Source organism: Plectropomus leopardus, chromosome 8 (assembly GCF_008729295.1).
Source record: "Plectropomus leopardus isolate mb chromosome 8, YSFRI_Pleo_2.0, whole genome shotgun sequence".
NCBI lineage: Eukaryota > Metazoa > Chordata > Actinopteri > Perciformes > Serranidae > Plectropomus > Plectropomus leopardus.
In genome coordinates this window covers 27,054,329-27,066,983 of record NC_056470.1, presented here as the reverse complement: position 1 = coordinate 27,066,983, position 12,655 = coordinate 27,054,329, and the positions used below count along the sequence as shown (strand labels likewise).

Here is a 12,655-nt window from a genome sequence, read left to right as displayed (position 1 = left end):
GCCAGAAACTGAACTGAAATTCTGCTTCTGATAGCAGCTGCAGCAATGTGATTCCCTTGTTAGGAAAAACAGAGGGAGTCAGAAGTGGCACATGTGGCTCAGCAGAGCAGATGCAGGAGGAGACAATCAACTGGGGGGAGAAAAACAACAGGGTGTCAGGCTGATGGAAACGGGTGCATCCATGAACCGCGGGCGCTCTGTAAACACAACTGCCTCCAGTTTTATGGTTTGCCAGGACCAACATCATGCACATCGGGGGGGGAGCCGGGGATACACAGATGCAGGCTGCCTTCATGAGCTCACTGCTACAGTATATAAAGGATAATGTTAACAGCAGTTTGCAAGAGCCAATGAAATCATCATTAGGAGACTCTTAACCCTCCCTCTCACCACTTCCCCTTGCTCTGTCGCAGCATCACTCCTTCAGAGTTCACTGGATTTTGCAGTAGGAAAATCTGAGCTGCACAAACGTACACTCTTCACCCCCACTACTGGAACTGACACTGCACACATAACCATAAAAGACGTTTCTTCCATATTCACTCACCTTTTCTCACTTTACTTCTTCTCTCTCTTTACTCTTTGCAGTATTTGAGTCAGGGCGCTGAGAGCATCTTCTTTTTTTTTTAAGAGCGTTTACCAAAAATGCTTCACATCCACTGGTGAAAAAGATACTTAGATCCTTTACTCAAAATAAAGTACTAATGCTACAATGTTAAATACTTAATTACAAGTAAAAGGCCTTTGCAGTATTTAGAATCCAAAATAAATGTACGCCTACTCACTGCAGAAAGATTGCCTGTTATTGACTCTCATAGTTGCTACATTTTTAGATTGTTAATAGTACTACAAAAAGGCATCAGTGTTATTTTACCTTTGCAAGCCGTTCGAGGTGGAGCTCATTTTAATTACTTTAAATACGGTTTGTTCAGTCAATTGGCTCCCAACCTAGAGATCAGGCCCTCCTCCAAAAGGTTACAGTGGGTTGTGAAATGATTAACGGTACAACAGAAGAAAAACCTTAATTTTGCCTCTCAAACTGATGTATTTGTTTGACTATTCTCTAATCTTTTCTTCTTTTTAATGAAATATTGGATTTTTAAAAAAATAATCTCTTTGGGCCTCAAACAGATATTTTAATTAAACCATCTGCCAAGTTCAGATGAGAAATATTTGAAACGTTCACAACTTTTGCAGATTTGAGCTCAAAGAGGCTGTCTCTTTGTAGAAAGTTTCAGCAAAAAAAAAAAATGGAAACCATTGGTTTTTATTTTTTAATAATGTCTTCTATTTCATATGGCTATTAAAGGTTTTCTTTTATGTAAAAGTTTACTGTGAAAAGTAAGGCAACAAACAACACTAAAAGCAGTTTTTCAGAACTATTGCCTTTTTTCCTCACTTGAATGTTGTCAGGGAAAATGTGTGCAAAAAGATGGAGAAAATGTTTAAATATATTAAATTTTTTTTTGAACTTTGGTTGTTGACAATCATAGGTCTTCTGCCAACAGAAGGGGTGATGTTGTGGTTCTGGAGGGCTATAGTCCTGAATGTTTTTGATATCTCTCTGCTCCAACACACCTGATTTACATGATCACCTAGTTATCAAGCAGCTGAGTCATACATGATATTTGAATATTATGTATATATATATGTGTTGGGGCAGAGAGACATCTAAAACATGCAGGGTTACAGACTTCGAGGTGCATGCTCCTTACCCCAAAAGTAGTGGCCACCACAGTGGATGGTCATAAAAAAGCTGCAATTTGTAAGGTTCGGTTGCACTCAATCTGGCAGCACAAAGTCTCTAGTTGACCGCAGTGACTCAGCGTATAGCAACTCATATCCATAAAAAAGCCAATAAAAAGGGTTAGTAGGCTCGTAACTGTGACACGTTTACAGAAATTCATGCTTGAGTCCAGAGATGCGTTTAAAAGTGGTTAATTTAACAAAAGACTGGAAACTGGAATAACTAAAGCAAAACGAGATGAAATGTGAAATAAATGTGACAAGGTGTTAACGGTCAACAGAAAATATCAGAGCCAAACTCACTATCTTTGTCTCAGTGGCGGTGAATGAACATGTAAACAAAGTGAAATCAAACCCCCTCTGTGCCAATTACTACTACCGGAAGTGAAACTAACCAAAAGAACGTGTGCAGCCTAAACAAATCATCAATAACAAGCCTAATACACATTATGGTTCCTACGCAGTTGATGACATCGTCATGTGGATGAAAAGGTCATCCACAGCCGAGATTATTCTAAATATGTAAAAGTTGCATATCAAATCAGTATAATCTTATTTCTGTATGTATTTGCGATTTTTCGGGTTTGTGTCAGAGCTGCAAATGTGGAAAACATGAAACAATTCTGTTGTGATGTTATGTTTAAAGAGCATTCATGTTTTACAGAGGGATGACATCAGCGACTTTCTTGAAGAGGCCACTGCATCAGCTCAAACAAAAGATGAACCACAGTGCCGCTGTCTGGGACCAGATCAAGGGAAGTTACTTGCTGGAAAGTTGACTGCCTGAGCAGGTAAAAATTGTCATTCATGCACAAAAATATACTGACTCCTCCTCAGTCATTGAACTGTTCGATCTAAATGCCAATTATGTGACCCGCAGTTAACTAAGAGTGATCATGAGCAGATGGTGGCGACACAGTGCAATCTGAGAAAAGCCAAGAGAATGAGGAAGGAGCGGAGAGCGAGGAATAAGAGCATGTAAGTACACCATTTCTGAAATTATATTTGATAGGTTTTTAGTTTTAATAATGATCTATGCCTTTAATAGATGTTTTCACTATTTATTGTTTTCACTACTCTTTACTTTTTATCGGTTTTTATTTTTTAAATTTGTTCTCATATTATCGTGTCCAGTTCTCCTCTGTACCTAGTGAACACAATCTGCTGAACACGTCCATAATGCCTAAAAAAATAGATATGCTCATTTTTCTCAACAAGAACTGTTTTTGATTTACAGGGTTTTCATATCTACTAGTCCAGACCAGCGTTGGCGTTTGTATATTTGTTATTTGGTTTGTATGCAGCTATACCAGTGCATCGTGCACAGATGTTCCTTCTCTCTTGCTGTCTACACCCACATTAGCTGCGGCTCCATAAACTAAATAGTTTTTTAGACTGTTGCTGTGTTGTCAATTTCGACAGGTTTAGTGTAAGAGTTCCAGAGAATAAATGGGTTAACCGTTTGAAACCTGAGCAAATTAGCCTAATTTCTTTGAAAACATGGGAAGAAGGCAATGAGCTACGAAAGAAGAAATGACCCTTAATTAGCAAGAAATTGGCAATTACCTAAAAAAAATTTTTTTAAAAATACTTTGAAAAAGTGCTTTAAAGAATTATAATAATTCTGTGACATAATCATGTATTTACAATAATTATACATATAGTTTTTTTCTCTAACTTTTTTCTTTTCTTTTCTTTTCTTTTAATTTTCTAAATCTACTAATTTCTTGGAATTTGTGGGACATTTCTTTCCAAGTTGCTAATAGCCCTTTTTCCCATGTTTTTGAAAGCACTCCCACTAATATGCTCAGGGTTCAAAGGTTTATATACTTGTGAAAGGCGTCTGAAAGATGTACAAGAAAAGTAATGTCATTCTAGGTTTCATAGGGTTAATATTAAATTCTATTTTTTTTAACAGCAACCAAGTTAAACTGAATGAAACTGATTTACATGTTCCATTAACTATATTAAGTGCATTGTGAATATTTATATACATTGCATACAACTTTTTAAAAATAAAAATCATAATTGATAATCATTTTGAACCAGAATCAATAAGCAGAATCATTTAAATACAATTGTACCCATCCCATAGATGTGGAGGAGTGAAACAGTAAAAGGTTTATGAAAAGGTTTATGAAATGTAGAAATCTAAAGTAGCATCAGATGTAAATACTCAAGTAAAGTACAACTTAAGCACAGTACTTGGGTAAATGTACTTAGTTACTTTCCACCACTGAGAACATCTTCCAAATAATGGGTGTCATTCAATGATGCAAATGTGTTCCTGCTTATTTCACTTCCTGTTGCTCACAGCTGTAGCACACATTGTTTTTGTACTAAAGAGGACTAGTTTCTCATCAAAACATTACAGCAAGTGCTACTGCATCAACCTGGCCCCCCTCTCCTCTCCCCTCTCCCCTCTCCTCTGCATTGCATCTTCTCTCCCATGAAAACTCAGCCTATTTCAGATTGGGCTGACATCATGGAAAATGATTGCCTGAGTTCCTCCATGGATACAGCACACAGAGAGACTGACAGAAAACTGACAGCATCCGCACTGGTAGCATTCACTGCAACCATGCCATAATGAGCAGCAGTGTTGCATGACATTAGAAGAGCAAAAGTATGCATCTCATAGCAGACAGAATCACGTTGTGTCATATTTCTGCATTTCTTTCTGTCCCCTAAAATGTGGCTGTCACACAGAGTCTGCAGCACTGACATAAACACACAAGTCTAACAGCGCCCATGAGAATAAGCCACTTAGACTGAAAAAACATAACAGGAAATTACAGAAGGAACATTTCAGTCCAAAAGTCTTGTCCAGAAAAGTGTGGTCAGACTCTAAGAGCAAATACTCGCCTCTCTTTCACTGCTCATCAATAAACTGAGATGATGATGAGCGGTTCACAAGTTGGTTCATCACTCTAATAAACTAATCTGGTAAAGGGGTGGAGGATTGGCCATGCAAATGCACATAATGGTGTAGAAATGAGAAATGCAGGGATTTATGGGTCCTTTAAATCATTAAATATTTGCATTTTAGGGAAATACATTTTTATATAATTTTGGAAACAGACAAACATCGACATGTTTCATTGAAAGGGCTTGAATGTATATATTTATGTGAAAGTATAGAAGTTCTTTTGCTTTTTTTTTACATTAGTAAAGTAAGTATTTTGAATTATTGTTTGTGTCGTTCTGTAAAGCCTTTTAGTTTTCATTGTAAAATTCTTGTTTTTGTAGCAGTATCTAAGATAGATAGATAAGCCCTTTCGAGAATTCCCTGTGTACCAGCAATTGTCAGATAAGTAAACAGACAAGCATAATGACACCGACAACAGCAACAACACTAAAAACCCAAACAACAACACCAAGGCTCCTCACCCTTATTATAGACCTGTCCACCCCTGATCATTTAAGTGCTACATATCACAACGTGCAGCGTCCTCACACACAGAGGTTTGAGGGAATTAGGCCTGGAAAGTGATTGAAAAATCCCTGAATTTGATTCTGAATAAGGTGTAGGAACCCAAGAAAATAACTCTCCGTTTAATGAAGTTATGGAATATTTGTTTGTTTAACTATAAACGCTCACAGCAGCACATATCCAAACATACTAATATTTTACAATGGCTGCAACTAACAATTAATCCCATTATCACTTAATCTGCTAGTTCGGTAGCCAAGTAATCGCTTTGTGTAAAAAAAAAAAAAAAGGTCTTAATTTCCGAGATCAAGGAGATGTCTTCGGTTTTATCTGACCGACTGTCTTTGTTTTTTAAATGAGACGTGCACATCCAACCATCTCAGATGCAGGTGTGTTGGAAAGTATCACTTGCGTCTTGAGAAAAGAAGATCCTGCATGCTGGTTGTGCTGAGCATCACAATATATTGGTTATTCTAACGGTTCAGTCCTTTTTAACTTTTTCCAAGAGCAGGAGAAGGTCTAGAGGGACAGATACATCAGTATAAACAATAAATTGTGATGCTGAGCAAGAGCAGCGTGCTGGATCTTCTTTTCTCAAGACTCATCTGCCAAACAATCTAAAACTAAAATATACTCAGTTTACTATATATATAAAGAAGAAAAGTGGCCATTACTGACATTTAAGAAGCTGGAATCATAGAATATTTTGTATATTTGCTTGAAAAATAACTAAAATAATAAATATATTGTTGAAAATAGCTGCCAATTGTCTTCTGTTGATCGACTAAAGAATTAATTGACCAGCTCTGCTTTACACAGAAGTCTTTAAAAATTAAGTCTAAATGCAGACAAAAAATGTTTGGTAAATAGATCAATCACAAAAACCCACAGAAAATAATGTGCTTGTTTACATTTCTTGTTCTTTAGATTAATATATAACATGACTGGACTCAGGGTAAATAAACTAAGATATCTAATATCAAAACTTTTAACAGCTTAATGAAAATAAGTTTCACATACAAAGATGTAATTAGACACTGCTAAACTGGTGAGATGATAAAGATTAGAATCCAAATGGCATGTTTTCTATTAGAAAAGTTTCTGTTCTTACTCTGTAGTTTTTGTCTGTAGGGGACGGAGAGGACGGCGGTGACTCTGTCACTGACTTCCTGGTGCGAGTCAGGTCCTTGGTGCGCGGGTAGTAGGATGACATCTCCCCCCTCTTCTCTGGACTGGCAGGTCAGCTTCTACTGTAACATTCAGCGAGGCCACCACCAGATAACAGCTGCACGGACGCACAGATTCCCTCAAGCAACAGTGACGCAGATGCCCATGACTGCGCTCCCGGGGAATCCTCAGCAACAACAGGTGTGTGTATATGTATGTGTGTGTGTGTGTGTGTGTTTCAGTCCAGCTTCACACTCCCATGAGCTGGAGAGAGCTGCAGCTAAGTTTGGAGGGATTTCAGATGTGTGGTCACGCCTTCTTCAGTGCTCAGACATTGAAGCAATAATCAGATAAAAATGCAAAGAACAACAAACGACATATCTTCTGTTTGTCATGAAAACAGAGAAATAATTCTTTAACTAGTAAAGCAAACAAATTATCATCCCTTGTGTCCGCTCTGTCAACACTGACGTCTTTGATGAAATGTGAAAAAGTCCAAAAGGACGTAGCCAAGAGAGAAAAGTTTGTTCCCTTTGCTGCCTCTTCCTATGTTTCCCAAAGTTATACACACACTCGCTCTCCATCTCCCTCCCTCCCTCGCTTTCTCTCTCTTCTTCTCCTTTCACTGCTTGGTCGCCCTCCCAGTCCCCCCCTCTACCCCCAAAACCCCCTCCTTCTCCCTGCTCTCTTCAGCCTTGGCAGTCTGCCAGAGGCTCTGCTATGGCCGGACTCGGGACTCAGGGCTAAAATTGTCCACTGATGTGGACGGGGGATAAGGGGGAGGTGGAGCACAAAGCCAGAGTTGGAGAGGTGCTGCAGCAGTTTGTGTCCAGGAAGGTCAACACACAGTATTACCTGAGGAGCCATCAACAACCGTGAAGTGTCAAGTAACTCGGTTCACCCCGCAGTGTGATGGAGAGGAGATGCTGTTAGTGTGAGTGTTACACAGTGTTAACACGGAGCAGTGGTGCTGCGCCTCCTCTGACCAAAGCATTTTTAAACTATTTAACATTTTAGCCCAGTAATATTAAAGGCATTGGTGATTTTTGCCCTACAGCTCTGATAATCGTTTTCATATTATGGCCTTTTGAGGTTTTTAAATTTATCAAGGCAATTTTTTAAACATTCAGATTAAACAGACAACATATAATATATTAATTAGAAAGCTTTAGGCTGGAGATTTACTTGATTTTTAACCTCACGTTTATGCAAAGGCGAAAAGAAAACAGCTGCGTCATGAGCGAAAATTGTTCACATTTCCCATGTACCACGTGTGTTGCTGGGGGATTCCACTAGAGGGCACAACAGAGCGCTCAGCCCGTGTAGGATTTATGGATTTGCATAATGTAAATAATGACGACACTCAAGGCATCACTATTTTGTTAAATCTGAGATTATGAAAGCGCACCATAGAAGATGGTATATAAGTGTTTTTTCTCACCAGTCATGTGCGTATTGCATCTTGTGAATGTGTTGCATTAATTTCTGAGGATGTGCTCCAAACTAATGTAGTATATGTGAAGCAGTCATCGTGCACACACAAGTGCATAGTTAAAAGCAAGTTTACCTCTGGCCTTAGAGGTGCTGGTAGGCAGATTTTGCTATCTTTTGATTGGAAAGAACTAGAGCCACACAAAATATAGTTTTTTTTTTCATCTTAAACTCGTTAAATCGATAAATTCATGGCAAAAGACTGAAATATTGCATTTTGAATATAGTAGTATTGAATTGCATTCTGTCTGCTGGCGCTCTTTTATCTTGTACGTGCCATGCTGTTAACTCTTAACAAATAAGACAGAGCCCTCACTGTTAACTATTGTGTAGCTATTATGTACACATGCAAGTAGGATTTACATGGTTTACGAGTACTGTCGCACTACTCTCTGTGGTTGAAGGAGAATGTGACAAGATGAGTGTAGGGGCTTCATCGATTATTTTCATTGTTGATTAATGTATCAGTTATTTCTCAATTTATCAATTAGTGGCTTGGTCCATAAATGTCAAAGAATGGTGATATATGTTGATGAAGTTTTCTTGAAGCCCAAGATGACAGTCTCAAATGCCTTATTTGTCCACAAAATGTTCGGTTACTATCATGGAGGAGTAAAGAAACCAGAAAATATTCACATTCAAAAAATTCCCTTTTAAAAATGGCTCAAACTCATTAATAGAATATCATATCAGTTGGCAGTTAATTTAACAGTCGACCACTAGTTGACAAATTGATTAAACATTGTAGCTGCAATGAGTGCCAACAAAAGTGTGAATCCCAGAGAGGAACTGGAGGCAAAAAAAAAAGAAAAAATAGCATCAGCCATCTAGCAATATTTCAGATAAATGAGAAATGACATGTCACAAGCACAGGTGCTGTGCATGTCTGAGTCAAGAACTGAGTTCACTTTAATATCTGATCATTTAATACTAATAATACTGGTTTTGGGATATTTTTCCTCACACCTTGCAGCCCTAAACAGACCGGGCCTGGCTGTTTTCCTATTTCCAGTCTTAGTGCTAATCTAAGCTAACAGGCAGCTGTCTGTAACTTCATATTCACCATTCAGTCATGATAGTGGGACCAGTCTCCTTGAACAGGTACTGAACTGTTCCTTTAAACAACCCCGCAACCCCCCTTTCCTTCTTCCCAAAGACTTTAGCACAAACCAGCTCTCGCTACCTTCCTTTTATAGAGAGGTTCACAGCACCACACTGTTCCTAAACTCCCTCATACTCGCTCAGGGCGAATAGATAAAAGGAGAGATAAAGGCAAAAACACAGGAGGAGGAAAAATAGAACGATGGAGAGAATATAAAGGAGAAAAGAAGAGGAAAATACTTGATTGTTTAACAAAAACACTGACTGTGATGTTATGTGCACAACCATCCACATAAATGACATAAACGGAGATCCTAATTTACCCTCAATTACTCCTTGTTGCCTCTTAAGCTCTTCTTAAAAGGTTTATAATCTTAGCTTTGGTTCCTTATTTATTCTGTATTGTATTAGCGTGAGTTGTGGGCTTTTGTGGTGGATTGAAATTGGCAAAAGTAGCCATCTCGTGTATAAACAGTATATTTGTAATGCATGTTCTTACATGAGAGACCATCTGTGGAGAATATGACTTGGTGGCAGTGAACTACATTGGCACTGATGTTGGAGAGTTTTATTAAGAGTCGATCCCAGCTGGAGTTCCCCCATTCTGATCCTCGCCCTCAGTTACAGGACTTTCCATATGGGATATTATTCTCGTCTATTTCATGGATACAGAAAATGATCCACAGAAGCTGCTACCAGAGTTAACTTAATTTTTTGGAGTAAGATCTAATTACTGAATCCCAAAAGTGATATTGTGGGGGAAAAACTGTCTGCAAAAATACTCTTGCTTGCTTTATGTCTTGTTAATTCCTCCTATCATTATCGCTACCATCACCAACAATCTCAAAAGCAGCAGAATCTCTTAGCTGATTTCCTCTACACCTGCCTTTCTCTCTGCTGCTGAAAGTCACTGTGGAAAATCTGCTCAGATCATCATGGAGTCATGCAGAGGTCGGCTCTGGTGATGGGCAGCCCGTCATGCTCCCGATGAAACCTCGCTGCTCGGTATGATTATCACAGACAGATATAGTCCCCTCCGTAACGCTATGGGACTCTCATGTTACCAACAGATCTCTGTGTCAGATTCCACCACAGGGGACAGCTGAACCGCTGACCTGGAGTCAGCTCAGAGGGAAACTGTATCATCTATAATCTATTTCCTTATCTGCTCTGTTCCCTGTTCACTATCTTCCTTTAAGAAACACAGATTAATAGAATATCTTCACTGAGACTCAAGTGGATCGCCATGTTGCAGCCAGTAGGAGGAATTAGTGGTGAAGGTTCAGGGTTTTTCACATGCAGCACACAGGTGGAGGGAGCACAGTATCAGTTTAGAGGGTGAAAAAGAAAAGTAAGTAAATCCCCTTGAATCCAAGGCTAAGACTACGCAGAGAGCGTCTCAGTTTGCCCAATATGGTATGGTATGCTGAGACACCTCAGCCATGTGATGTGAGGAAGCAAAGCGACTTAGAGCGAGGAGGAGGAGGAGGAGGAGGAGGAGGAGGAGGGGGGTCGGTCCTCCTAGACTGTCTCTCTGTGTGATATTAACCAGCACATCTAGTTAAAAGAACCTCTGAACACGTGCTTCACATCTACTCTTGCGGTACATCTCAAAATATTGCATCATGGACCAGAGTTTGGCTGCCTTTGAAGCATGCTTTGCTTTCGGGTGAGGGAGAAACAGGATGTGAATATGAAACAATGGCGCTAATGAATATTGAACAATAATTGAAGCATAAGATTATCAGCTGGGAACTGATATCTGGATGCATTTTTTCATAAGTAAGGCAGAATTTTTACTTTTACAATAGCCAATGTCATGAATTCACTCAAAACTTTTCCATTAGGGATCTCATTGTATTAGACCAGGGGTGTCAAACATAAGGCCTGTGGGCCAGAGCTGGCCTGCCAAAGGGATAGTTATTTTTATGCTTCTTAAAGGTGAGGTTGATAAGTCAGTTTACAGTGAACCTCGGTATGAACTGGTTCAACGTATCCTCATACGAAGATTTATATGATATCCTATGAAAAACATACAAAGAGTGTATGAGAACAGCACGATAGCTTTGAGAATTTGGTATTTTTGAATGATGATCAGTAAATGTGCTCCTAAGTCATCCTTTAAACCTGCCAAAAAAATCTGCTTGAGAAGTGGAAGTTTGTAAATGTGCAGAAATGATTTGTAGTTGTAGAAAAAGATGTCAAATTGAAATTTCAGCATTTGATAACTGCCACCTTGATTAAAATTTTCAATACCTTACCTAATTAAGCTGTATGTGGCCAATTAACTGAAAATGAGTCTGACACCTCTATATTTCAGTAGTTTGTGACATCTGAACTGTAAATACTCAGTTCTCCTGTTACCATGAAAATAAAATTTAAAGATCTTTTGGCTCCATCTAGTGGTGGTGAGGGAAAACAACAACTAAACGATGTTGCTCTGAGCAGCTCAAATCATCTTTTTTCTGTGATTGTTAAAAGAGCCAAAAGAGTTTCCCACATACCTCTGTACTGTCGTTGTCTAAACCATCAGCATCACAGCACTGTCGTCTCTGCTGCAGGGTTGAAAAGGTGAGCCGTGATGCATCTTCAGTCAGGTTCTGATTTTCATCTCTCCACCATCCCTCACCAGCTGTACATATAAAGTAAGTATTTCTGTTGTATATTTATTTATTATTCTCTGTTAAAAATGAGCAATGAAACAACACTAATTGCCTTTTTTTATTATCAGTTTGGGCGACCAGACCAGTCCTTTGTAGCTAAACGCCCCCTACCTCACCCCCCAAAAAAATATAAACATGATAAGAATTGTTTAACCCCCTTACAGTAATTCTATGAAAAATGCCTATAACTGATGACATGTTTGGGATGATTGATGATAATGGTTGTTTTGGCATCTCAAAATCTGGAGAACATTGTCAAATACAAAGGATTTCCATCTGTGATTGGTGTTGATTTAATGGCATTTCCCCTGTCAATTTCACAGTCTATCAGAATTTCTGTCATTGAAGTTTTACAATAGTTTACGGAGAGAGTGAGACCTCTATAGTGTCTAATAATCCTTAAATATAAGTTAGTCACTATGAAGAATAATGTGCTGTACATTTCTTCATCTGTAAATAGCATTTTGGCACATTCTGTACATTCAAACCTCATTTAATATATAAAAGATGGAATATCATCGGTCATATCACCAGTTTTGATGGCAAAGTGAAGGGTTAGCACTTTAATATATGAATGATAAACATGCAGCAGTGGAGTCTGTGGCTTCCCATACAGTGAGTAAAAGAAGCCAGTGTGAAAAAACAAACAAAACAAAAACCTTTAATACTTTCCTCACCTCTGAAGGAGTCGTTGCAGTAAAGCAAGCCACAGGATCCAGCAATCGACGAATATGAAAGGTTTGGCATCGGAGACTCGGCGAGACTTTCTAACCTGGGTTCAATGTTCCCCTGCTGTATGCATGAGAGACAACAAACAGAGTTTTAGATAAATCACAAACATTCTCCAAAGTTACAAACACAAATTCCTCTCTCTAACCTCGTCCATTTTGCTCCATTTTGGACAGATTTCTGATGTTTCCGTGGACTCTATCAGGCCGACTTTGACTCTCCTGTCATCCGTCAAGCCTTTCCTCAGACAGGTCCTTTCATCCAGAGTGCCTCCTTCCTCCATCTGTCTGTCTGGAGCAGACAGGCTGTTGGTCTTCTGAGCTTC

The 12,655-nt window shown here is 38.9% G+C and overlaps 1 protein-coding gene and 1 long non-coding RNA gene across 5 annotated transcripts in view; one reads left to right on the top strand and one right to left on the bottom strand.

Moving 5' to 3' along the window:
• LOC121946950 (protein phosphatase 1 regulatory subunit 12B-like) overlaps positions 1-6,912 on the bottom strand; it is a 23,284-nt gene extending 16,372 nt beyond the window's left edge. For 3 of the 4 annotated variants that reach the window (XM_042491794.1, XM_042491795.1, XM_042491792.1), the window contains exon 1: positions 6,291-6,912. In XM_042491794.1, coding sequence (XP_042347728.1) covers positions 6,291-6,392 — 102 coding nt within the window. In that variant the 5' untranslated portion in view covers positions 6,393-6,912. The remainder of the gene's footprint in view (positions 1-6,290) is intronic. The other variant, XM_042491793.1, reaches the window with a different exon arrangement.
• Positions 6,464-12,655, top strand: LOC121946951. The gene is made up of 3 exons (XR_006106050.1): positions 6,464-6,547; positions 11,500-11,583; positions 12,507-12,655. It is a non-coding gene; the product is annotated as an uncharacterized LOC121946951 (long non-coding RNA).